Source organism: Aythya marila, assembly GCF_965140915.1.
Source record: "Aythya marila genome assembly, chromosome: 10".
Taxonomy (NCBI): Eukaryota; Metazoa; Chordata; class Aves; order Anseriformes; family Anatidae; genus Aythya; species Aythya marila.
The window spans coordinates 12,784,729-12,812,489 of NC_139051.1; the positions used below are offsets into that span (position 1 = coordinate 12,784,729).

The following is a 27,761-nucleotide window of genomic DNA, read 5'->3' on the forward strand; positions in this document are numbered from 1 at the left end:
TTGTTGTTTTGTTTTGTGTTTGTTTTTTTTTTTTTTCTTTTTTTTTTTTTTCCCTATCCCTTCAGCTGCAAGGCACAAGATTCTTCCTGAAGCACTCATGGGGGTAATGCTTTTCTACACTCTGTTCTTCATGTACTTAATCAGATTACTCTGCTTGCACTGTCAATAGACAGACTAGGACAAAAAATTGCAACCCTGTAGTAACTCTCACCAGATTTTCTTGCTCTCTAAACGAGGACAGCACTTTGCACACTGGGTATGGCCATGCAGAGTAGCTACACATCTTGCCAAGGGTTATACAGTGGCAGAGGGCATGTACCAGTCCTTCCCAGTCCCATGCTGTTTCAGCTAGGCAGTGCTGTCATCCACTCGGTGACTGAGAGTGTGTTATTGAACACAAGCAGCAGCTGCCTGTGGAGCAAAAGTGACACTTGGTGGTATTTTAATAAATTAAAGCACTGCAGGCTGCTGCTGCCCTTGGTTGCTTCCCCCCTTTCTCCTCGCTTGTCAAGAGAAGACGACGTTATGTCCTTTACTTGCTCATCATACTGTCTACACAACTTTTTATAAGGGACCCTGACACAGGCAGCTCCAGGGATACTGTTCTATAGAAAAGAGAACAAAAAGGAAAGACTATGTATAAAAAGAAATAATAGAGCACTCCTGCATTTTCATATCAGGCTTTATTTTGCAGGTCTTTTGTCAGTGAAGATATATGGCAGGTCTTCAATGCCACAAGTGTATGCATGGATTTGTGAGTTACAGTACTAAACAGTTACTTTTCACAGAGAAAATCCAGCAAACCTGGCCATCCTGTTTTCCTGTCAGCCCTTGGAGGATTACACAGCTTGCTTTGTTTATTTGCCCTAGGTTCAGACATTTCTCAAGGATACTTGGATCAATAGTCTAAAGACTGCAGTAAAGAGCAGCCTGAGAAATGCAGGCAAAGGCTGGTACAACCTGGAACAGAGCAATTGGGATATCTACCAGATGTCCAAACTACATAAGCTGATGAAGCGCATCAGATTCATCATGCAGGACTCTGTGCGTAGTCTGGTGCAGAAATCACTGGTCAGCTTCACTCAGCTTTTTCTGGATGCTTGCCATAGTGTCCTGAATTGCTCAGAGGACGTGGAATGGGGAGATGACCTCATCAATAGTCCCTACAGGTAAGGAAGGAAGAGAAAAGAAGGTCAAAGGGTAGAAAGAGCATAAAAGTGTCATTGTCTTTCAAATTACTGTTTCTACAAGCAAGTTTTGAGCTGTATGGGAGCTATAAGCTGGGCTGTTCTCCCCAGCCCTCCACCTGACTCATTCTCTTGGGTCTGTGAGACCAACACACAGCTTGCTGCTCTGCTAGTACAGCTTTCAAGTTGCTGATTTAATGATGTGAGGCACCCCAACAGAACCAAGGTCTACTTTACATCCTGTTCTAAAGATTAACCGCTTACAACATCCTGGAAGGAGCAAGGAATTACTGCTAACTTCTTTTTGGAACCCAGGAAGAAGAATACCAGGAAGTATTATGGGCATTAATTCCTCTCATTCTTGAGTTAAAGCCCAGGATTAGGATCTGTCCTGGGATCTCTGAGGAATACCAAATTCAGGCTGTCGTTGTGCCTAGATTTTTTTTTTTCCCCCTTGAGTATTGATTTAAGGATTTCTATTCTTTGTGGTATTAAAAAACAAAAGCTTAGAAATTGAAAACAGGAGGAAAAGGAAAAAACCTGCCACTCACATGAGGCTCTTACTAGAGACCTCATAATCAGTGGAAGTCTTTGCACTGGCTTCAGCTGATCCCAAGCTGTGCTGCTGACATGCAAGATTGGGAGATACTCGATATAATTTCCAGAAGGCATTTTGAGAATATATTAGAGGTGCTGAATGTGGTTCTTCTGTAAAGCTGCTTCTGTTCTCAACATAAGGTTATGTCTTTTGGGGATCCTGGTCATGATTGCCACTTCCTTCTTAGTCAGATAAGAGATCTCAGTGTCTTTACAGGTTTTTCAGCATTTTGTACCTTCATCTGTACGGAGCAGTCTTCCTTTCCTCTGCTTTCATCTCCTATCCAGTAGGCAATTTTAGTATCAACACCACTGTGGTATAGTTGTGTGCTGTTTTCTCAAAAAACATCTCTGTTCTTCCTCGTCTCTTCCCGTTGCAGGCCTCAAAGGAATCCAATCTTTGTAATAGACCTTGTCCTAGATGACGGTGGAGTTCATTTCAGTCCCTCTCTGGAGAGCTTTGAGGAGTCCCTCCTTTCTCTGTTTGACAAGGGAATACTGGTGACTCACACTGTCCCACAGCTGGAGAAGGTAACTATTCTGCATCAGCTGCAATCCAGCTGTGCACATCTCCCCAGTGCATTGCAGCTTGGCATGAACACCCACAAGCTTGTACTGAGGGAGAGAGCTACAGAAGTAGGTAGCTAAGAATCCAGTTTAGTTAATTCGGGCACAGTGCTGTGCTAATGCAGCGCTGTTCTAACAGTGTTTCTCTGTGCTCTGCATCTCTGTAACTATTCTGCATGGTTTCTATCTCTTCTTTGGCTGCTGCAGGTTCTGTGGAGCCGTATCCTAAGTAGCGTGGTTGTCCAGAGGGCATGGGAGCTAGTAAAAATAGATTCATAAAGGAAATAGCACTGTGTCCAGTGCCATTGGTGTAGTACAGATCTCTTCTGCATATTCATCCTTCTCCCTGTTATTTTGAAAGACCTGTTTTAATAGCTTAAAACTGATAAAAACAGTTCCTGACACAATTAAGGATAGTCTGCATGACTTCCAAAAGAAGCCAGCCGCCTCTCCTGTTGGGGCCATAGCTAGCTCTGCTAGTCCTGAAATACCTCTCTTCTTCTTCTTCCAGTATGTGATGGAGAACATACTCATCACGGGCACACCCTTGCTGGACTCAGTGGGCTTGCATGAACCAGAAGTGGAAGAACTACGTGAGACTCTGTGGTCTGCCATTCAAAAGACATTGATCCTTCTCCAAGCCTATGCCAGGAAATACGAGAAGTTCCTGGAGCTCAATAACAATGATATCCAGTACTTGCTAAAGTAAGTGGTGTCTCACAGAGGTGCCTCTGACACAAACACAAGACTTTTTTGAAAGCTTTTGAGTGAATGTGTGAGAGAATGTGGGACCTGCTTTGAGCCCCCAAATGTGTGTGACATGTCTCAGATGTTCATATGTTAGATCAGACATCCATCAGAGGCAGCCTTCTGCCATGGGCAGTGGCCCATGCTTTTAAAGGAAATTGATGGTGGCAGAGAGAATTTCTTTGTGCCTCTGACAGCAGTCACATTCCTGACATGTTTGTAAGTGTAATTGGAGATACTAATGGCCCTAAAAATGACTCATCCTGTTTGAAAATCTAATTAGCATACTTGACTCTGACTTCAAATAGTGTCTGTTCAGGCTGATAGCATTCTGTAGAAAGTAATGTTTTCTTTTGTTTCAGCCTCATTGTTTTCGCTGCCAGAACTTCTCTTCACACCTATGCTGTCCTTTACCCTCCAGCTATTTTTGTTTTTTCCAGTCAGTCCAAACCATTGAACTGAAGCCGTTTTTCTTTTGTTATTACAACTACGGAAATTTACAAATCCCATCTAACAAGCTTCTGTGTCTTCTCAGGAAACATTGCTTCCTAATCTTGCCCTGTTTACACCAGCGTTTTCATTTTGTCTCTCCCCTTCCTCTTGCCTTGATACCTCTCCCATCATTCTTCCACTCCCTTTCTACAGTTGTTTTTTGGTTTTTTTTTGCATGTTTTCCTATTTTCACACCTGTTGTGCTCTAAAATCCATTGCAGATTTGATTCTGTCCCTTACCTTTCTCCCCAGTAACGTTATCCAGCTACATACCAATTTGATGTCTTGTACATGTGCCTTCTGTAACTGGGGGCCTGTCTACCTTGCTGCGTGTGTGTGGCTGTAACGCAGGTAGGCACAGGCAGCCTGGCTTCTTCTGCTTGGTGATGGAAGCTGTAGCAGTGAAGACAGTACTGCAGAGCTTTCTGAGCAGGCTGGTCACCCATCAATGGATTTATCTCTGCTAACATAGTGGACTTTACACTGAAGCCCATGAGACTTTTTGCTAGCACTCATGTACTTTTACTATGATATTAAAAACCCTTCACTTCCTATGTAGACAAATCTACGGCTGTAAGGTCTAGAAGGAGTTGAGTGCCTTTCAGTCTGCATTTGCAAAAGTTGCGTGCATTCAAACAGATATATGTTTTAATAACTGTGAACACACACATCATTCATTTCATGTGTTGATCATTTGGGTGGACATGTCTGGACATCCTTCAAGCAGCAGGGATGTTCAAATAATTTTAAGGTCTATTCTACCTTTTTTTTTTTTTCGATGTTTTTACTTGCAGAGACTACCTAGAGCAATGTCCATCTGCTCAGGATGTAATGACCATAGTAAACACATACTTGTCTGAAATGGAGAATCTGGACAACTCTTTACCTAGTTCTGTCGTCATTGGTCCCTTCCATGTCAGCATAGAAGGTGTTAAGCAAAATTTGTCCAAAAAATACAAAGCACTTGCCACTTCCATGTTGGACTTACTGGCTAAAAATCTCCATTCACAGGTGGAGAATGTAAGTTACCTGGTTCCATAGATTGCCTCTCAGTGTCCTGTCTTGTCCTCCTGCTTTTGAAGTCAGTGTGTTTGTGGGATGGCCAAGAGACAACAACTGACGCTATGTTACTGAGAACATTCTAAACGTTGCATTGGAGTTATTAGTTAAAAAAAAAAAAATGACAGGAAGGGAAATGTGCAGACTGTTAAATATATTATGTGCCTGAAAAAAATCTGTTGAGATGCAAGTCTTCAATACCCTACTGTCTTATAAAAATAGTACCTGTGGATTGAAAAGATCTGTCTAGTAGACAGCTGGCAAATCCTTCTCATTGCTCTGAAGATAAATGAAATATAAACAGTTGCATCTTTCAGAGGTTTGTCTAAATCTGTTATCATCATCATTTCAAACACATACCTGCTGTTCCTCTTCCTTTTTTTTTTTTTTTTTTTTTTTCCCAACCTCTTTTCATTCTACCTCAAATGAGATGGGTGGAGCAAGACTGTGGAAAGAAAAAGTAATGGCACTGTGTACACATAACTTTAGACCACCTTCAGAGTGGGAAGTGGGTGGATCATGACACATTTTCCAATTTGACCATTAGTGATTAATGACTTGATTTTTAAAAGGTGTTGCTTACCTCAGTTTTGGTTGGCTCAAGTGGGGAGTTATGAGCTCAGTACCGTAACGACCTTTGCCATTGCTTATTTATGGAAAAGATCAGTCCTCAAACTGATGAAGCTTGGTAGCCCCATGCTGAAGCTGCAGACCTGTAGGGGTGCTCTTTTCTTTGCTGTGTCCTGTTGCAGATCTGTGATGCATACACAGCTGTCAGCTTGAAGATGCATGAGAAACCAAACTGTATTGAGGACCTGGCAGAGCTGCGGGAGTGGATGAAGGGAGTCCCTGAGCAGCTGGCTGTGCAGAAGGTAAGGCAAACTCCCCTCATGGGCAGGGTACACCCATGGGAGTAGGGAGAAAACTTATCAGCACAATGTATGGGGTCTCAGAAGCATAATTCCACTTTTTTTTTTTTGTGATTATGTCAATGTATGCAATACCATAAGGTTCCTAGTTATCAGATTTATATTTTTAAATATATAATATATAACATGTATATATATAAATGTAAATAGCTACATCAACAAACCTAAAATAGCAGTTAAAAATGTTGCCCCCTGCAGGGGCATTGGAACTAGATGATCTTTGAGGTCCCTTCCAACCCAAGCCATTCTGTGATTCTACGAAGGGCTTATACGTGTATATGCTTTCTGCTACCTTCATGATGCGTTCTGCATTTGTTTTTCGAAAATCTGTCTTTTAAAAACGTAATGGTGTTTTCAAGAAAATTTATCTCCTACCAAATGTTTGTTTTGCTGTTAACTAATTTCTTCTAGTAGGACATCTTGGTGCTGAGTTACCTCAAAGCAATTTGTGATGGTAGTCTCCTCCCAGTTGAACACATGAGGAACAAAGGCACCAAGCTATAAACTGATTTGTCCATGCTAAATGAGAAACCTGGAGTATAACCCAAGACACTCAGTTTCTGTTCAGCCCATTTTTTTTTCATTCATATAGAACAGAGGGTGATATGATGACTTGATCATAAGCAGAACGAGGGCTTGGAAATCTATTCTCACTGTTTACACAGCAGAGAAGCAGCCTTACATCACATTAAGCTCATGTGACTAAGGCTCTTCAAAGGTGCCTCATGAAAATCAGGTATAAACGAGAGAGTTGGAATCAGTCTGGTCTGAAGGTACCTATTTTTTTGTCTCTTTCTCTCACCACGTGCAGGAACTGATTCGTGAAGTCATGGAAGATTACAAGGTCCTGGAGGAATTCCTTTACAATCTCACTGAAGAAGACTTCAGTCAAAAGTGAGCACAAATCATTCCTCCCACTGTTAAAGTGGGACACTTGGCAGCAATTACCGCTCTCAGTGCTTCAGGGTCTATGTGTCTATCAAGAGCTCCAGCAGAACTTTTAAGTGCCTCTCAGCTATATGATCACTGAATTCTTAAAATGAAGCTTATAGAGAAGCATGGATTCATGCTGCCTTCAGGCCTGGGGCAAGGCAAACTAGTAGCTGTTAACCTATTTAACATATTATGCCTCTTTTCTCTTTTGTTTATTTTTGTTTGTTTGTTTGTTTTTGGAGGCCTTTGCAAGATCTCAAAGGACATGGTTTAGTGTGTGTCTGAAACTGAATGGACACTTCCAAGGTCTTGGTAGAAACACTCCCAGTACTTGCTGAGGAATAAGAAGGAATATAAATCTGTATCATTGTTACTGTATTTCTTCTCTGTGCAGTCTCCTCTTAATTTTTACCTTGACTATGTTATTTAGATTGGGACTTGACTATGCCCCAGTAGCCGAGTCAGCTCACACACACCGTTACAGAGCTTCTAAGGTCAGCTCAGCCCTGCAAACTGCTCTCATATGATATGGACATGGTCCATTATGTCTACAACTTTAGTGAGTCTTTGCAGCATGCTTCTGAAACTAGAATGATGGGGTGGACAATGGGGGGAAAAAATAAAGAAAGAAACCCACAGAAACTGCACAGGAAAGCAGCTCAGCTCTAGGACAGCTTAGCACAGATGTAGCTGTGTGCCCACTGGCACGTGCAGAACTAGCAGATCACTTCATTCCCAGGTGCTTGGAAGGGGTATGACCTTGAACATAATGCTGCAAAGCTTTTATTTGTCATTGTACACAAACTAACAAGTCCAAATGGAATAACAGTAGGCAATGGCTGAGCAAGAAACGTCTTAAAATGAGCGGCCACATTGTGCAGCCTTTCTTGTATCTGCATCGCAGTCCCCAGGACACTCTGCATTTTATCTGGGTTATCCTAGCCACTGATTTCCTTACTTAACAGGAGACTGGCTTTTTCAGGAGCCCTAAAAATCCACAAATCAAGACTGTCACCCCATTTTTTCAAGTTCCTTGTGAATACAGTCAGAGAAAGACATTCCCACTGGATGCCTACTGTTATTTTGCCATGTCCTAGCTTTTCAGCAACGTATTTGATTTGTTCCTTTTAAAAAGGCCCTCCACCTCTCCTGAGACCTCTCCAATTCAATAGTCTACTCACAAGGACTGCATACCAACAAGAAAAGCTGGAAAAAAATGCTTTGTTGAAACCACATGTGTTTCTGTTGTTGTAAAGCCTCCTTGTTTGGTGGGAGTTGGGGAGTTGATTTTCTCATTCTTTTAAGCATTCAAAACATATGCTCAAAAAGTCTCTCTTTCCCTCTTTATATCATGTGAGTACAGGTGGACTGCAAGTTACTGGCCCCTGAAAATAACTATGCAAACTGAGTCCATTCGTCTCCAGCACATAAAGGATGAAGACAAATTTCGCAAAATCCAGGTCATGAATCACAGCAGCTTTCAAGAGAAACTGGAGGAGATGCAGGTATTAAGCCTCTGACAATAAACTGCCTAGAGAAGAGGGCCTGGAAGGTCTTATGGTCATCCAGGGAAACTTTTAGATGTTAATTTAGTGTTTTTAGGTTAATATATCGTTGGACCAAAAATTATCCAGTATTTCCTGCAGTACTCTGCAGGAAACACTGACTTTTCACCAGGAGGATGTTCAGCAAGTTACAACATTCTGATTCTTGGTGCTCAGGCACCACATGCTCCTCCTCTCTTGCTTACTCAATTCTCTGCAGAGCATCTTGATGTGCTGCCATCAAGGGGGGATATACAGCATTCAGTCAGGGAACTCACTTTGTGTGGAAGTGTGAACTAATATCAGAGTTTTGGAAAAATCTTACCTTTGAGTATAATAAAGAACACACCAGGAAGCTGAGATTCCCAGAGGCAGCCCTCAGGTTCTGAGCCATACCTCATGACTGTCTTTTTTTCTTCCAGCTGACTGTAGGTGGATTTTCCATTCAGGTGGACATTTCCCAAGCTCACAGTTTGGCTAACGAAGCAAGGCTGGTCAGGAAGGAGTTGAAGGAGCTTCAGAATTTGGCAGCTGTCTACAACAACAGGGAAAGAATATTTGGGATGAAAGTTACTAATGTAAGTGTCAGATCCTTATACCTACAGGATGCTAACTATTGTTGGGCCTTTGAGGTGGTAGGTAGAGCAAATAATGAGTCATGGTTCCTCAGGGAGGAATCCTTCATGCTATTTTTTTCTGACACTGACTAGGGAGGCTCCATAGACCTGTAGAGTGACCATGCTGTTCCATCACTCCACTATGCTGGAGCTTGTCCCAGATGAATGCTCATGGGCCTGATACTACCCCTTCTGTGAGAGACTCTGGGTGTCCATGCACAGATTCAAGTGATTTTAATGAGGAAGAATTAGATAGGGAAGGTCTTGATGCAGCAGTTAACATGCATCAATTCCTATCAGGCTGTTACTGCAGTTGTGTAGATGTGAATGACAATGTGCAAAGCAGTGTGTGGTCCACCGGATGGGCTCAGATGGTAGCATGTTCTCTCTCCTAAGGCAACAGTTTATATAGCTGCAAAGACTCATTTTGCTTGTAGCTGTTCACATGTCAGCAAATCATTGTCACCCACGTCCAACCTGGTCTGGCTGCAGAGTAGGAGCAGAGTTTACATGATCCTTTTCTACCCCTCAGTCTGTGGTTACTTCTCCTTCACTGTACAGACCCAAATTTCAGTATGTTCAATATGATGTGCAGCATGTACTTTTTCTGAGTGTGTATAGACTGTCTATCAAAATGTCATCATTCGCAACAGAGCATTTGTAAAGGCAAGGGGAGAGAGTGTTTCCATGCCATACATGTGCTGCAGGCACTCCTCCACTGGATACGTTTTTGCCTGAATGCAATCCCTCGGAGTCTATGTTGTGGCCTTAGTAGAAAAGAGTCTCATACATACTCTTTAAAGTACAATTTTCTCATTGCTTACTTGAGATTCAAAAAAGATCCGTGCCCTTTATAGCCTTTTGGCATGCTTATTTTTTTCTCTCTTTCCAAAGTACAGTAAGCTATCCGGGATGGTTAAGGAGTTCCAGCCATACTGTGATCTCTGGACTACAGTGTCAGACTGGATACGCTGGCATGAGAGCTGGATGAATGATCCTCTCATTGAAATTGATGCTGAACAGCTAGAAAAGAATGTCAATGACTCTTTTAAGACAATGCAGAGATGCGTGAAGCAGTTCAAGGACTCACCAGGTAGCTACACAGTCTGGGGAAAGGATGTTGGTGCATATTGGCATACTGATGTGAGGGATATCACAGAATGCTCAGAACAGGGAATATGAGGATGTCATATGGATGTGTTATGTATATTAGAGCCAGCTGAGAAACTGCTAGCAAGGTTGTTTTCCAGGAAAAAAAAAAAAAATAAGTGGAAGTATGATGATTCACATCAAGATATGTTTGCTGCTTGGAGTACTAGTTTGGCATGGAAACAACCAGGCTGCAAATTCCTAGGACAGCACTGAGATAAAAGCCGTCCTCTTACTTTGAAGTTTATTCTACTTCATACAAATTATTAAATATTATTTAGATTACTCACAGAGAACTACTGTATAGCCTAGTGGCAAGTGACCGGAGATGTGTAGATTTAAACCCTTACTCAGGTCAGGCAACAAAGGAATTTGAATCCGAGTGCTGTTCCCTTGGCCAATCTTATTTTCTTCATTGGCCAACTAATTCAGTGGAAAGCTAGAAAAGATCTCATTAAAAAAAAATAAATAAATTGCAAAGTCTGGAAATTACCTGTGCAATGTAATAACTGTTTTTCTTTCTGCCTAAATGTGTATGAATTTTAGGTGATGCATCCAGCCCTTGCAATTCATGTGAAGGTCTTTTTTTTAATCATGGCTCCTAGTAAAACTGGAATTAAGCCTTCAGTCATAGCTTAACTTCCCATTTCATGTTTCTCTGAGACACACTGGTCATTTAGAGATAATTCTAAAATTTCATACCAGATGGCATAGATTGAAATATATTTTGCAGTGGGAGATTTTTGATTCATCCTTTTTAACTCAAACTCTCTCTTAAACAATGCCATGAATCAGCCCCAATGGAGGAGGTGATGAGTGGATGCATGAGTAACTATGAATCATTATGGTAAACAGAAATACTAAGAATACCTGCTCGTATTCATTGCAATATTCCCTAGCACCTGGTATAATGTGTGTTTTGGCCTTGAGTCTCCTTGCCTTTGCATACCACCCAGCAGGGAATGTGAGGTGCTCACATTGTTGCTGTGACTCTGCAGTGCAGCCACTCAGTGTGCAATCAAAAAGAGGCACGTGCTGTAGTCGTGTCTCAGAAAGGAAATCTCATGGTGAGCTCTAGGCTAAGGCATACTTCTTCTTAGCATGGACTTGCCTGTAACAGATTTGAGGCTAATAGGCAGGTCCACTTCTGGGAGCAGGCTTGTATCCTTGCTTAGTAGCAGCGTTGAGAGAGCCTTTGTGTCCTCATTATTTCAAGCCTGCATTTTCCATTGCTCTCTCTCCTGCTTCTTACCCCTATACTCTGTATCTATAAGCACACTAGATTTCAGACAACAACTTTTAGGAAGTTACTTAAGACAACTTCATCATGTGCTATTGTTGATGTTTTTCTGTTTCTCTCCCTGAAAGCATGCCAGGGCCTAGCAATGGAATTCCGAGACAAGATTGAAGAATTCAGATTATATATCCCCTTAATTCAAGGGCTTCACAATCCTGGTATGAGAAACCGGCACTGGGAGATGCTGTCAGAAGCTATTAACATCGATATCAAGCTAGAACCTGATCTGACACTTTGTCGCTGCTTGGAAATGAAGCTGCTGGACCATATCGAGAGCATTACCAAAGTAGCTGAGATAGCTGGCAAGGAATATGCCATTGAGAATGTAAGGAGGAGAGAGTGACTTGTTTCTTTGGTTGTCTTTAGAGATATCTGTTGGATTTCTGCTGAGCTGTTGAGCAGGCAGTCATTGCCTTGGGTAGTGTTCACGTTCTCCCAGAGCATTATGCACATTCTGCATCACGAATGAGAAGTCTGCTGCCCTTAGAGATGGGAGCAGTGACCACCCAATTGAATTCACTCACTAAAATAAGTTATTTTTGCCTTGCATGGAATCTACAGTTGCAGCATAACATCATTGTCTGATGGTTATGCTAGTCTACTGGTTGGTTCACACGCCTCAGAGTGTGATTAGTAAGTGTTTAAATTGAAATAATTTGTTTGTCTGCATTCTCCCAGTCAAAAGTCACGTTGGGAAAATTAGCTGTTTCTGGAAATCAAGGTAATAAATCCTTTATCACAGTAAATGTGTGCTAGGAAGGACTTGGTGGCTCAGGAGATTCATAGGCTGGATAGTCTTTCAGCTTCAGTTCATCCATTCTGATGTGACCTAAGATGGTCTTGATTGAAAGTCATTACTGTCTGGCAGCTTTTGTTCTCTGAAATCTCAGATGAGTTCCAAGTGGAGAGCAACCCCTTTCACAAAGCTATCATTACTGTAATCATTAACTAGAACTCTACTGGCATCCTCTGTGCATCCAGTAGATGTCTGAAAGGGAAACTACCCTTTCTCCCCTTAAGGTGTTCCTTTCAGGACAGTGTTGAGGTGTTGAGTCCATGGGCAATGCAGAGGAAACATGCTGTTGCTCAGTGTGTGATGCATTAAATAAATTTTTCAATGGAATCTGAGAGCAAACGTCTGCCTGCTAGAGAGAGGCATTAAGAGAGATCTGGAAGGTGGGATAACCACTGCACAGGTTGTATTTGAAAATTAAATTACTCATCCCTCTGTTCCAGGTACTTGACAAGATGGAGAATGAATGGAGCTCTGTTTCATTTACTGTGTCACTTTACAAAGACACAGGCACTTTTATCCTGAAAAACACTGATGAGGCTTCTCAGCTCCTAGATGATCATATTGTCATGATTCAGAGCATGTCCTTCTCACCATACAAGAAAGCTTTTGAGGATAGAATGAACACATGGGAAAACAAGCTGAAGATGACACAGGTATTAGTTTCCCCACACACACATGGAGCAGGCAGGCATCTGGTCTGTGCTTTAATATGGACTCTATGAGTGGACAACTGCCAAGAGGATAGTCTCTGTGGAGGAAGAGGGTCTGTTAAAGCCCTCTGACTCTAGTAAAGGAGTTAATCTCACCGCCTTACTCTGCAAAGAAAAGTGATGTAATTTCAGGCCTTTGCTACCTTTGACAACACCTTTTAGCATTGTTATACTGGCATCTCTAAAAACGTTACACTTAATGGACCTTACAGATTCTTTACAGGAACTATGGTAATCATGTCAAACTGAAGGCTGAGTCTCATTCATGTCTTGGTGTAGGAAAACACATGGGAGACTGCTGTTCAGAACAGGATCTGGCAGACTGTGCCAGCACTTCCACATCAGACCTGAGCCTGAATGCTCAACACCCAGCAAGACACCACCTGCAGAATAGCATTTTGCTGCAGGAGAAAAATTCCTGTACAAGTATCTTACTGGAGAACTCTCTGTAAATGCCATGTAAATGTACAGCAGCATTGTTATCTGTTATTCATCATTGCCTTATTCTGTTTATTGGTGCTTACCATCTGGGTGTGCTGGGGCCATAGGTTTCTAAAGTGCTGGTCATGTCTCATAAGGATGCAGAAATGCTACTCTAAGCCCTAAAGCAGAAAGTGATATGGGGAAATTCAGCTATTTACTGTGTCATTTTGACTGAGATATTTTATGTGTTTTCACCCTGCATTCTTACTTCTCCTTTTGATTGCATTCATTCCTGTCACTAAAGACCCATGAAGCCTCTTCTGGGAACTGGCTTATTGGGTTAGCTGATGAGGTATGGCAAACACAGTTGTCTGCATTGAAAAAAAAACAAACAAACAAACAAACAAACAAAAAAAAAAAAAAAACAGTCTTGCTAGGTTGAGAGAATGCCTGTGCACAGTGAATGATAGGAGACAGCTGTAACCAACACTGCTTTCCTCTGGCAGTCTGAAAGGCAGTCACACAGTTACACTGCTTTGTAGTGTTGGGCAGGTTCTCTATACCTTCCAGTCTCCCATGGCTGAAAATGTAAGAAGAGGTGGTACTTCCAGCCTAATTCTTGCTCTTAAAACTGCCTCATAAACAGGATTTCCTCTCTGATGTGTATCTTAAATGTCTAGTTTTTCATTCATTCTCTTAATTCAGAGCGTTATGTGAAAATCTATTCATAGATTATTCTGTAGGCAAGGTTGGGGCTGGTTTATGTGAGACAGGAGAGAGGAAATGGCAGAATTGCAGAATATGGGGAATTTTATTTGTCATTCTTCTCCCCACATAAAGCGCTTGTCACAAAATAAAATACCACCTCACTTTACAGAAGCGGTATCTTCTGTAAAATACAGAAACTAGCGACAGAAATTTGACCTAGCACTACAAAATCCCTTTGAGCTTTAGTATTGGCTTATACATAGGTCTAAGCTGCCTCCATTAAACTAGTCAGTGTTGATTCTGATGCCTACTGACAACAGTCAGTAGAGGGGATGTTTTCATTATTCCATTGCTGATTTTTTGGGAAGGAACTTCCAGCTCCTGGCTCTGCAAGCAGATTTTAAAATTGTGGAAGCTCTAAGTGCAGCATCACTTCTTTTTTTGTTCTCTTTATTTACATATTTAACCCATTCTTGTGCACAGTTTTGATTGATTTAGTCAAACAGGTTCACTGAGTGGTGTCATGTACTCTTTTCCCTTCCCACTAGGATGTCCTAGAGGAATGGCTGAAATGCCAGTGCTCTTGGCTCTACTTGGAGCCCATCTTTAGGTCAGAAGACATCAAAAGACAGCTCCCAGCAGAAAGTGAGCGCTACCAGGCCATGGATACAGAATGGAGGATCATCATGAAAAATGCTAATGAAAATCCTGAGGTGTGTACCTTGATGAAAACTAATGCAAGTATCCCAGATTCCTCAGACCTGTACTCATGTGAAGGTTGCATATGAGTCTTTGCTTTTGTAGTGGTCTGGGCATGAACAGCAGTGTATAAACTGTGAGACCTTGCCCCAGGTGGTGTGCCATGTTTCTTCTCTTGGGACACGGCCTTTTCTTCTGATGTTGAGGTCCACAGTTCTGTGATGCTTTGCACCAGTCTGTCCACCCCCTCTGAGTTCTCCCTGGCATGCTGAGTCCCTTCCTCCAACAACTCTTGTAACCAGCTTAAATCCTAACCATAAGATATCTCCTTTGATTCCTCCTGAGGTTTGACTCTGTAAAATTATTTAGAGATGTTGCTTGGCTCTTCTGTTGCTCATGTCTGCTTTCCGTGTCCTGGTAAAAGTGTTCTGCGCTCATCTTTTTTTCCTCCAGTTACCACTTGCCAGGACTACTACATCACCACTCATCTTCCATATTATCATCAAGGCTTTTGACACGGTCTCCCATGACATCCCCATAGGCAAGCTCAGGAAGTGTGGGGATAGATGAGTGGGCGGTGAGGTGGATTGAGAACTGGCTGGATGGCAGAGCTCAGAGGGTTGCACTCAGCAGCACAGGGTCTAATTGGAGGCCTGTAGCTAGCGGTGTCCCTCAGGGGTTGGTACTGGGTCCAGTCTCATTTAACTTATTCCTGAACAACCGGGATGAGGGAACAGAGTGCACTCTCCACAAATTTGCTGATGACACAAAGCTGGGAGGAGTGGCTGATACCCCTGAGAGCTGTGATGCCATTCAGAGGGACGCGGACAGGCTGAAGCATTGGGCAGTGCAGAACCTTGTAAAGTTCAACAAAGTCAAGTGCAGGGTCCCACACCTAGGGTGGAATAACCCTGTGCACCAGCACAGGCTGGGGGCTGACCTGCTGGAAAACAGCTCTGCAGAGTAGGACCTGGGAGTCCTGGTGGACAGCAGGCTGACCAGGAGCCAGCAACATGACCCTGTGGCCAAGAAGGCCATCGGGATCCTGGCATGCCTTAGGAAGTGTGGCCAGCAGCTTGAGGGAGGTGATCCTGCCCCTCTGCTCAGCCCTGGTGAGGCCCCACGTGGAGCGTTGTGTCCGGGTCTGGGCTCCCCAGGACAAGAGGGACACGGAGCTGCTGGAGCAAGGCCAGCAGAGGGCTACGAAGATGCTGAGAGAGGGCTGGGGCATCTCACCTATGAAAGGCTGAGAGAGCTGGCCCTGTTTAGCTTGGAGAAGACAGAGAGGGGTCTTATAAATGTGTGCAAATACCTGAAGGGAGGGTGTCAAGAGGATGGGGCCAGATGCTTTTCAGTGGTGCCCAGTGACAAGACGAGGCAACGGGCACAAACTGAGAACTCTTCTTTACTGTGAGGGTGATAGAGTGCTGGAGCAGGTTACCCAGAGAGGCGGTGGGGTTTCTGTCTCTGGAGATACTCAAAACCTGCCTGGACGCGATCCTGTGCAACGTGCCATAGGTGACCTCCAGATGATCTCCAGAGGTGCCTTCCTACCTCAGCCATTCTGTGATTACAGTTATCTCCATTGCCTTATCTCCCACATGCTCACAGTATTGATGCTTCCTATGTTCTGTGCTCTTTTTATAGGTGATGTCTTTGTGCCCTGATCCTGCACTACTAGAAAACCTGCAAAAATGTAACCAAATACTAGAACTTGTACAGAAAAGGCTGAGTGAATACCTGGAGACCAAGAGAGGTGCTTTTCCCAGGTAACCTCAAATTTCAGTGGGCTGTATCACCCGTCCTGGTTCAGAAATTATGAAAGGAGAGGCTCATTCTAGTTAACTCTGCCAAGAAAGAGCACAGCAAAATAAGTGTATGCTTATGATACTGTCAGAAGACTGCAAACAACAGTAAAGCCTGTACCTTTCAATGCTGCCATCTGATGGGGAGAAAACAGGCAGACACAAATGTTGTAAGGGCTGTCCAGTAGCATCTTGCACATCTGTGCATTTTGGTCATCATTTGTCTAGAAAGGACTAAGTGGAGTAAAATGAAAACCTCCATGTAACTCTCTTACCTCTGAAGGAATATTACTTTTCTTTGAAAGCTCATTTTCATGAGAGTAACTAACTTCTGCAGATGAAGAAAGTTGTCTCTGTGGAGAGATAAATGGCCGTACCATGGCTGCTACTCTCCTGCACAAACACAGAGATCAATGAGCAGTCACAAACATGGGGCTTGTTCCTCATCTTTTGAGGACTCAGTCCCTGATGCCACAGTAAAGAGAGCCTCCCTTCACCCCTCACTCTTTGTTTCCAGGTTCTACTTCCTTTCAGATGATGAGCTGCTGGAAATACTGTCTCAGACAAAGGACCCCACTGCTGTACAACCTCACCTCCGCAAATGCTTTGAGAACATCGCACAGGTAGGCAAAGCAAGCACCTTAGAAGTTTGGCCCACCTTTGGGAAGCTGATATCATGGGAATTTAGAGGTATTCTGAGATCTGGAGGAGAGTTCATGCTCTGCTCTATGGAAATGGAAAACCTGTAACTGTATGTAGGCATTGCAAGATGCAGGCTCAGACACCAGGAAAACACAATAACTTGATTCTTAGAGACAGTTTCTCTTTTCCATGTGGGATAAAAGTGTTGAGTTGATTCTGCCCTTTTCTAAACAACGTTAAGAAAGGAGGTAGGGTATAAAAGACTCCCAGTCTGCAAAGCAGAATAAAACGCTTCCAGCATGTCCATGGAAGCAGAGCAGTGTTCCACAGTTACCCTGTGGCTACCCTGGAGTGGGATTCAAGCAACCTTACTTTAAACATTTCAGAGCCAGGCATGTGCCTATGAACTGGATACCCTCAATTTTCTTTTCAACCTTCTGTTTCCTTTAGTGAGGGGAAAAATAGGCGTCTGCAAAGGGCAGCTTACTAGAAGTCTCAGATAACCATCTTAGGAGGAGAGGACACTCACTCTGGAGATGCCTGTCTGTCCCACCACGGAGGCTAAGAGAAATGCAATCATCAAAAGGTTTGGGCTGGAAGGGACTTTTAAAGATTGTCAAGTCCAGCCCCACTGCCGTGGGTAACGACATTAGATCAGGTTGTCCAATAGCCCAATTGATAAATAGCTCAGACTTAGCTGTCTGCTTACAGACAGCTGGTTAGGGTGGAATCACATACTTGCTAACAGCATCAGGAAGGAGTAAACAAGCCTGAACTGAACTAAGTTTCTTCTTTCATCCTGACTTAGGAGCTGGGGTTAACCCTGCTATTTTCCTCTTTATTATTTCTAATTGACTTCAAACTCCATGGCTAGACACAACTCATACCACCACCAATATACAGACATGAAAACCAATCTCCTAGTCATTAACTTGGGAAAATAGAAAGGAAATTGAACTGGAAACCTGGTGCAAAGCCATTGGAATAAATAAGGGAACTTCCAATGATTTGCTGGGGCACTGGAGAAGCTGTTAAAATTTTACTCTTAAAACCAGGCACTCTGACCTCAAGGGAAATGATCCGAATCTACAGAATTGAACAGGAATCAAGGGTTTGAATCCCAGACTGGCACTGAAAAATGTTTGTCCCACATATAATTTGATTTGCTTCACTCAGGTTAAACCTGTGATGTGAATCACTTATCATACAATCATCCTCCACCTTTTTGAAGAGGTCATTTTGCACATCTATGACATGTTTTATTATTATTATTATTACTATTGACAACCAAATTTATAGCAAGCATGGCAGGAAGGCAGGGGCAGAAAGGAAACTTGCCATTCATGTCTCCTGTTGTGCTTCCTTCATTAGCTGCAGTTCCAGGAGGACCTACAGATCACACACATGTACTCTGCTGAAGGAGAAGAGGTGAAGCTGTTTGCTCCCATCTATCCCACTGAAAATGTGGAGGACTGGCTTCTGGAAGTGGAGAAATCCATGAAGGCCAGTATACGGGACCACATCGAAAGATCAGTTGGTGTTTATCCAGAGGTAAGAGTTCTATCAGAGACTGGCGAGTCTCTGGTGTCTTGGTTCCAGGCTTGCCATAGAGATCACCAATGATGGAGCTGATGAATCTGTGATATTCTGCTAGTTTTAAAATACAGCCTTTAATCCATTTCTGTGTGGGTCAAGTGCAGAAGGCACAGTTCAGCATACGGTTAATGGTACAGAGAATGCAAATCACTGATTCAACAACCATGGAATACTTCCCAATGTCATAGAACAGCTCTATATGAATCCATTTCTGTTTGTCTCTCCAGGAAGCTTCTTTCTTATAAGGATCTACCCTCTTATATCTTCTCCTTCAGCTCTCATGTCGCACACACTATGCTAGGGGCCATCGAAGGCAACAGCCAATGTACACAGGGGATGCATCTTGCTTCTGGTTTCTGTGTAAAAGCTATACTGGTAGAAAATCTAAATTTTGTTTGGCTTTAGGGAGATACAAACAAACAAAAATACACTCAGATAGTGCTCAAAAAAGCACTCAGATATTTCCATTATGGTTTTCTACTCAGTCCAAAAATTTTAAACTAGAGAAGTTAGAACAGGCCAGAGGAGGGAAAACATGTTTTTGGCTCACACAGATGTCTGCTCTTTACCTGCTGCTGGCCACTTGCAACTGGTTACTAATCTACAAGTGGCAAGGCAGAGAGAACGGGGTACCAAGTGTCCAGGGAGTTCATGCCTGGAGAAGATTCCCTCACAGCAACTAGCAGGAAAAAAAAAAAAAAGAAAGTCTCTTAAACAAGTTCAGTTCTTATTTGTTAATGATGTCTCAGAGCAGGGAAACTTAGAAATTAAAAAATCATTCTTACCACTATTTTTCATTTGTTTTTAAGATGTCACGTACTACATGGGTCTTGCAATGGCCTGGCCAAGTGACCATTGCTGGCTGTCAGATTTTCTGGACAAAGGAAGTGTCTGAAGCTCTGGAAGCTGGAGATTTGTCCAGCAGGCTTTTTCCACAGCTGACTACTCAGGTAGGAAAATGAACGTAAAGGGAAGATTTTTCCAGAAGGGGATTTGTCAATCATCAGATGGCTTATAAATACAGGCAGGACAATAGAAGTCATCTGATGTCCTATACCACCAGAGTTTCCAATGATTGTGTTTTTGTTGTCATAACTGAAACCACCACACATATGTTACCTGAAATTTGCTCCCAAAACCTGGTCAGTTCCATACATGTCGCAACAGCGTACTTTTTGCAGATGCAATCCTTCATAGCACAGCTCAGAAATCAGTATTTAGCTCTCATCATTTTAATCATTAGGATATTTGTCATCATAAACCTCAAATAATGTACAGGATTGATAATATCAGTAGGTGAAGACAGAAACGGGGTGAAACATAACATATCCGGAGTCACCCAATAAGTTAAAAGGGAGGGGCGGGGGTGCAGGAAGAGCAGGACTGAAGTGATGATTCCACTACAGTGATGGACAATAGAAATCAAAATGTAATTACATCCGTCTTACCTATTCCAAGCATCTAATCAGGCCTAAGACCTGGGAGAAATGGGCTTCTGGGCTTCTCGGGGCCTGCAACTTTTCATGTGAGTGTGGTAAGAGTGTAGACAAAAGTCTACCATACCCTGGGGTGCATCAGGCACAGCATTGCTAGCCAGTTGAGGGAAGTGACTGTCCTGCTTGACTCAGCACTTGTGTGGCTCGAGCACTGTGTGTGGTTTTGGGTGTCAGGTTATAAGAAGGTCATAGAACTATTAGAGAGTGTCCAAACTCAGGATATTCTATGATTCTACAAAAAATCAGCTCTGAGACAGCCCTGAGCAGTATTTGCTTGCTGAGCAGTCATTCCTGTCTCTGACAAGAAAGAGGCAGAAGTTACCTGGACACAGCTTGTGATCTGGACTTAACGGGCCATAAGGTTGATTGCATTGTGTTAGTACAGCCTGGCTCTTTTGGATATGGGGTGCTCCAGAGTGCTTTCCTTTCCTTATCCAGCTGGGTGATTTGGTTGCTGTGGTCCGTGGAAAGCTGTCAAAGATGCAGCGAGCAGTGTTGTCAGCTCTCATTGTGATTGAGGTCCATGCCAAGGATGTTGCAGCAAAGCTGATTGAGGAGAATGTGACAAGCGTGAATGATTTCGAGTGGATCTCCCAGCTCAGGTAGAGAGCTTAGCTGTGGAACCTCACCTGGCCTCCCTGGCCAGTCTTTGTTTTCCTTACCCATCAGCCGTGTCCATGACAAATGGAAACAAGTTTGCACAATCTGTAAGCGGTATTCCTGAGGCACCTCTAAGATCCCATGAGGATGTCAGTTCTAAGGCATCTGAGACAGGTTTGGTGACATCCACTTTGGCGATATAGACTATGCCATACCATGGTATCTTAAATGCCTCACTGAAAACAGCATGCTCCGGCCCAGGTGGGAGTGCAGTGCTTGATATAACACCTAATTTCAGGTCCCATGAGAACTCCTGGGCATCCCATTGTGTTACCTTATCCTTTCTTTTCACTAGAAGCAAATCCCATGGCATGCAGGTCTCCAAATTTGTAGTCTGCAGTCCTATGAGCTCATGTATTGTCTGCCAGAAAGTTTTTGTCTTTCTGATGTCATGTTCACTCATCATCAGATACTACTGGACAAGGGGGGACCTGTACATCAGAGCAGTCAATGCTGAATTTATGTATGGTTATGAGTATCTGGGGAACAGTGGCCGTCTGGTTATCACACCCCTCACTGACAGGTAAGGATTTTTTTTTCTGTGTAGTAAACGTACCTTTTTTTTTTCCTGGATGAACAAGCCTCATTAGGGGTTAAATCAAGAATCTGACCATGCCAGGCTTATTTCTTTATGTATATAAATAGAAACCATTTGTACAGTGAAGGCTTACTTGAGATGGGGGTGTAGAAACATCCTTTCATGAGTCCTGCTGTGCTCCTAGTGATCAGCGCTCACCCTGATTTTCTTACTTTCTCCTGATTCTCAGTGTAGTGCTCTGACTCGTATAAAATGCCTTCCTGATAGCTAAGGAGCTTTTCTGCAAACCACTGTATGAGGTATCTAATACTCTGGAATATGCAGCGGTAATAATCGTTACACCCTTTCTTAACTGTCCTTTTTCTAGAGAGTGAATTTACAGCAGTGGCAGAAGGATTTATCCACGCAGGCCCTTATGAATACTAATGAAGGCCGCATAGCTAACTCCTTTGCAAAGTGCTGCATATATGAGCAGTTCTGCAGAATAATAAATAGTGGATTTCTGCTTGTCTCTAGATGGATAGATCATGTCTCCTTTACTGAAACCAGCAGTAGGAATGCTTCTCATTAGCTGGTCTCATATTTGTTGTAGGTGTTACCTGACACTTACAGGAGCTCTGCATCTGAAATTTGGAGGAGCACCTGCAGGACCGGCAGGAACAGGCAAAACAGAAACAACAAAAGACCTGGGGAAAGCATTAGCAATCCAAACCGTAGTGTTCAACTGCTCTGACCAGCTTGACTTTATGGCAATGGGAAAGTTTTTCAAGGGACTAGCCAGGTACAGTGAAATACTGTGTGTCATTATCAAGGAGCAAGTAGGATACGGGGATGCTGGCCACTAGGAATAGGTGGGTATTTTTTATAACAGCCCAGAAGAACAAGCAAAGCCCTACTTAGAGAGTTGCAGTGTTCCAGAATTAGCAAAGTTATAAAGCTTCTGCCAAAATAGTAAGACAGATGAGCCAATTAAAAAAAAAAAAAAAAAAAAAGGGGGGGGAGGGGGGAGATAAAAAGAGATCCTGTTCATTTAAGGCAAAATTAAAATGCCTTGCACCATCCACTGTTTGACACTTGTAAAAACGTTTCCAGCTCTGACTTTTGTTTTAATATTGTGCACGTTGGACTGAGATGCAGCCCACAAGCTGCTTAATCTTAAGAAGGAGAGTCTGCAGAGTGTATCCAAAATTGAGTAGCCAAGAGAGACTGTTTTAAGCTTTGAGGAATCCTCTCAGAGATACTTCCCTCTTCTCTACATATCAAACAGAGCTGGTCCAATTAGTCTGTTGCATGCTGGTGAATCTGAATTAGTTACTCCAACAGAAACTGATACTCCTTTCTCAGATGTTTTCTTTGTAAGTAATTTCACTTTCTTAAACCATGCCTTGTGGGAAGATCACCTTTCTCATATACATGCTTCCAGCTTTATACATAGTTTTCCAGGCTTTACAAAATGGATTTGACCTGGGATACATAGCCATGGTGATGAGCTTCCACTGTACCACTATACTGTGATTGTATCTGCTACACTTACATTTCAGGTACAAAATAGGACTTCACCATTACACTTCTTTCAAGCTCAAATCTGTACCATGCAGAATTTGTGCCAGGCTGTAGGGTCAGACATTGCCGTGGTCTTGCAAGTACCATGCACCTTTTAGCTCATCACATGATCTGGGATGCATAGTCAGGGTGAGGGGCTATGTCCCCTTCTACTATATCAGTATACTGTGAGTGTGGAAGGGTGGGTTTGTTTCTTGTTCCTCATTATGTGAATTTAAAATTTCTAGACCTAGACAAACTGGCAGCTATGAGTTTGCTCCTGTTTGATGTTCCTGACTTCCCTCATTTTTCTTTCCTTGCCCAGCTCTGGTGCGTGGGCTTGCTTTGATGAGTTCAACCGCATTGATATTGAGGTGCTGTCTGTGGTGGCTCAGCAGATCACAACTATTCAGAAAGCCCAACAGCAGAGGGTAAGTAACATGGGGGGTGCAAAGGCAGATAAAAAATCATCTCCACTTGAACTAGTCTAGGTAAGTCCTTGTCTTTGCACGCATCTTCACAGAGGACCAGATTCACTGCCCAAGTGCAGCTCAGACATACTTGAGCTCAGAGAGGTGTAAGTAATGCCCTAGCTGTGGTGCATCGTATCAGGTTATTACATATTCGGCATCCTGGGTGGGTTTTGTAACTTCACCTTAGTCTGTGCTACCACAGTTGCCCACGTTCTGTCTCAGCTTGAGCTACAGTGCCAGCAGACTTCAGTGTGGGAGACACTCTTTGAAAAAGACCCAATGAGCTGATACAAATTGAAGCTGTGATATAAGGCAGCCACTGTTTTATTGTGAGTTGCTCGGTACCACATATATCTAAATGTGTTATTCAAGCTTTAGGTGGATTCACAAAACTCAATGTGTGCAGAAAAATGCATTCTCATGTACACGCAGTAGCAATGCAAAGTAAATTGCTGGCTTTACATGGAGACTCAGCTCAGCCAGTCTGACAGCCAGCCTCTGCTTTGCTCCCCTGGAGACTCAGAGAGGTTAAGACCTGAATCTCCTCGACTTTGGCTTGGAATTAGAAACCTGCTGTCTGTGAATTCTTCTGCATTGCTTTATCACCCATCTGAAATTACTGCCTACATGGATCTAAAAAGGATTTAGGTTTCTCTTTGCCCTTCCTGCCACAAATTAATTCAGGTCCAAACTCTCCTGCAGAAAGAATGAAAAGATGTTTGCCTGTTTACAACTGGAGGAACAGAAATCTGTTCAAGAGCCAAAAAAAATAAAAAATAGCATCATATCAGTAAATCTTCAATGAGCCCAGTTTCTTAAGCAGGAAAAAATACTGCTGGTAATACAGTATTCCTGTAGTGGGACTAGATTTGAATCTATTCTGCAGTGTCTGTGGCTGCACACTACAGTTGTGTACAGCTGTCTGTGTCTGTGCTTCATAATTTAACTACTGAAAGCCACCGTTTTCCTTGTGGAAGACCCTACTACTTTTCTGCAAATCAGTCTTTGAGAATGATCATGTTTTTCATTTTCTAGGTAGATCGTTTCATGTTTGAAGGTATGGAGATCCCACTGGTCCCATCCTGTGCAGTCTTCATCACAATGAACCCAGGGTATGCTGGACGCACTGAATTACCTGATAACCTCAAGGTAAGGAGAGCAGACTGCACAGACAGAAAGAAGAAGGGCAATACAGGTGCTGAATGCTACCCAGTCCACCAGTGTGTTCATGGCAAGGATTAGGAAATAATGTTTTTTGGAAGGTTTCTAGGATCACATTCAGTTTGGAATCACATCCATAAGCAAATGGCAGTCCTTATATTTCAGTCTGCAGGGATGCTGTCCTGGGTGTCAAGCACACTCATGCTATGTCCTCTACACAGTCTGTGACGGAAACTCAGCCTTTTCAGCTTGCTAGGGAAAAACAAACAAACAAACAAACAAAAAAAAAAACAACAACAACAACAAAGAGGTTTTATCTTGTGTTGGAACTGTACATTTCAGGCTCTCTTCCGCCCAGTGGCTATGATGGTCCCGGATTACTCCATGATTGCTGAGATCTCTCTATATTCATTTGGGTTTAATGAAGCCAAAGTCCTTGCAAAGAAGATCACTACAACGTTCAAACTATTGTCAGAGCAGCTCAGTAACCAGGTAGATGCCTTAATATCTGTGAATATGTTTTTATGAATATGTGGTGCTTTCTCAGTCTAGGCACAAAGTACCTCGATAGTTCTCTTGGTGCTTTGTGATAGTGTATCACAAAAAGTTCAATAATCAGTCTTCATCCACCTTCCACCTTTTAAACTCTTGGTTCCCATTCTGTGGCTGGACTTGTATTCACCTTATAGTCCTAGCTAGGATTACAGTGGCAGAACAGTTGTGCCAAGCAGCCCTGCCTACTTCTCCCTCCATTTAAGTTTTTTTTTCGTCATCCAGTTGTTCTTATCTTCCAGTCTGTACAGCTGAGGACTAATTAGTTGTTTGAAGGATCCAGATAGACTTGAAAGAAAGATTGGTTGTTCTGAAGGCATAATTCTTCTTTTCTTACCTGCTAACTGACTACATGCATAGGTTTTCCCTTTAGGGGATGCTCACGTATCTGATGACACTGTTTCCTCTGTGCCTTTTCCAGGACCACTATGACTTTGGGATGAGAGCTGTAAAGACTGTCATCTCAACAGCCGGCAACCTGAAAAGAGAGAATCCTACCATGGATGAGGTAGGTGTGCTTGTACTTCACACTGTCAGAGACTTACACGGCTTTTCTGCAGCCATGGAAGAGAGGAAGGATCTTTTGAAGTTACAAATTCTTAAATCTTTGCAGGATCTGATCTGCCTGCGGGCTATCAGGGATGCCAACATACCCAAATTTCTGCAGGATGACCTCAAGCTCTTCAGCGGTATCGTCTCAGATTTATTTCCCAAGATCAAAGAACAGCCTGTTGATTATGGCATCCTGGAAGAAGCCATTCGCAAAGCCTGCATCAAAAAGAATCTGAAGGATGTTGACGGTGAGGGGAAAGGCTTCCCACAAGTGCTCTCTCTGTGTCTGTGCTTTTAGTCCAGTACTGTGCCCTAGGAAAGAGATGGATAGTCCCAGGCTCAGTCTACCTCATCTTCCTCTACAGGTTTTGTGACTAAGTGCATCCAGCTGTATGAAACCACTGTGGTTCGTCATGGCCTTATGTTAGTGGGGCCCACAGGCTCTGGGAAGACAAAGGTATGGTTGAGACACTGCACTTGCCCCAGCAAACTGTTGCCTATCTAGCGATGCAGAGGATTTACCTTCACAGAAGACTCACGTCAGCATTTCTAGCTTCTCTCAGATAGAACCCATGGGACAGAGGTGTTTTTGTGGTACCTTTTAATATTGAGTTGTAGCCATGGGGAGGTATATGAGCAGCTTGCTCTTTAAAGTTGGGAGGCTAAGGTGAGGCTTATTGGCACTGCTGCAGATTTCTACAGCTGAGACATACTTTGAGCTTAAACATCTGCAGTCAGCATCGTGTGACATCTCAAGATACTTCAGGCCTTCTGCAGGAGATCTAGCTTCCTCCCCCTGCGTCTGGAAACCTTCATTTCTGTGCATACACCTAGGCATCTCCTTGCTATAACATTATCTTTCACTATGTCTCCTTTCTCACTGCCCTTGAAATGCAGTTGCTGTGAGAGCACGTGCCCTTGTTGTTATGGAGCCATAGCAATTAATTCTCTTGCTCTCCTGCTTTTGCAGAGTTATGAAGTCCTGGCAGCTGCAATGACATCACTGCAAGGTCAGCCTGCAGCCAGTGGTGGGAATTATGAAGCAGTCAGCTACTTTGTACTGAATCCCAAATCCATCACCATGGGCCAGCTTTATGGAGAGTTCAACTTGTTAACACATGAGTGGTAAAGTACAAAACTTCCTTCAAGTCTGGAAACTCTTATCTTCTGTTCTTGAGAGTCTTCTCTTCAAGGTTGAGAACTCTTTAGGATAGTGGCATAAAATCAAAAGCAGTCAAATTCTAACCCTCACTAAGCTACAACAGCCAGTCATGACAACTGAAGCTGACATCTTTTGTTGTGCACTTGGCCTGGCTGCCAACACATGCCCAGACAGTACAGAAGCTCAACTGGCAGTATTAATGTAACATTGGCATAACAAGGAATAATTCAATTGCTCTGAAGCAAAATCCTCTGCTGTAAGACAAGGCAGCTTAAAAACTTACCTTGCTTCTGGAGAAAAGTGACCTGTGTGTGGCATGCTTGGATTGTCCTGTATAAGTATTCTGGGGATAATTTTCATGCATAAAGAGGCATTTCATTCCCAATGTCAAGGCTCCTGTTTGTCTGGTTTGGAAGCAACAACCAAGAGCCCAGTTGCATTCCTGATAGCCAGGTCCTACTGGTTGAGTTTCCACTTGTGACCTGAGGTGTGAGAACCAGGGTGAATCTCCTTATGGTCCTGTCACCCATTGCTTGCTTAGGGACAAATAATAGAGCGTGTTCCATAAAAACAGAGAAACTAAACTAGTAAGAAACCAAGTGCCTCTAGGAAAAGTTCAAGTAAGTAAACACTACTGATGATAAGAACAGAGCTTCCAAGCCTGGGCTCTGGTGTATCTTTACTGAAGGACGTTTTATAGGATATTCCAATTAAGCTCGATAGTTTGTTTATGATGTGACTCTACCCAAGGGCAGTGTACAGGCATATCAACATGACAAAAAAAATATGGCAGCCACATAAAATGCATTTATAGACATAAACCCATCTGTTTTAATCATCTGAGTTTCATAACAGAATGTTTTCCCTTGATCTAAGTAAAATACCCTGGACTTCACTATCACTGTATAAATAAAAAATAATTCTTTAACAATGGGAGTGGAGTTTAGGACCTTAGCAGAAATTGCACTCCAGCTTCCATGTACGGACTAAGTTCTACCTGTCAACAGACAGCTTCCTTTGTGTCTGCTCTCTGGTTCATTAGCTCCAGCACCACCTGGGTTCAGATACAGCTGAAGATGGGGAACTTGAGTTATAAAGAGGGTAGAGTCAGGCTCCTTAGCGTGGATT

At 42.9% G+C, this 27,761-nt stretch overlaps 1 protein-coding gene across 1 annotated transcript in view; it reads left to right on the top strand.

The window, feature by feature from the left end:
- The window catches only part of DNAH1 (dynein axonemal heavy chain 1), a 71,683-nt gene that overhangs the window by 10,286 nt on the left and 33,636 nt on the right, over positions 1-27,761 (top strand). The window contains 26 exon segments of the mRNA XM_082768473.1: positions 871-1,169; positions 2,165-2,315; positions 2,863-3,056; positions 4,385-4,610; positions 5,402-5,521; positions 6,390-6,472; positions 7,875-8,016; positions 8,478-8,633; positions 9,567-9,765; positions 11,190-11,443; positions 12,355-12,567; positions 14,304-14,468; positions 16,102-16,223; positions 16,777-16,882; positions 18,273-18,452; positions 19,307-19,447; positions 20,432-20,595; positions 21,063-21,176; positions 21,784-21,972; positions 23,059-23,164; positions 24,242-24,355; positions 24,710-24,859; positions 25,341-25,427; positions 25,533-25,719; positions 25,837-25,928; positions 26,442-26,596. Coding sequence (XP_082624599.1) covers positions 871-1,169; positions 2,165-2,315; positions 2,863-3,056; positions 4,385-4,610; positions 5,402-5,521; positions 6,390-6,472; positions 7,875-8,016; positions 8,478-8,633; positions 9,567-9,765; positions 11,190-11,443; positions 12,355-12,567; positions 14,304-14,468; positions 16,102-16,223; positions 16,777-16,882; positions 18,273-18,452; positions 19,307-19,447; positions 20,432-20,595; positions 21,063-21,176; positions 21,784-21,972; positions 23,059-23,164; positions 24,242-24,355; positions 24,710-24,859; positions 25,341-25,427; positions 25,533-25,719; positions 25,837-25,928; positions 26,442-26,596 — 4,109 coding nt within the window.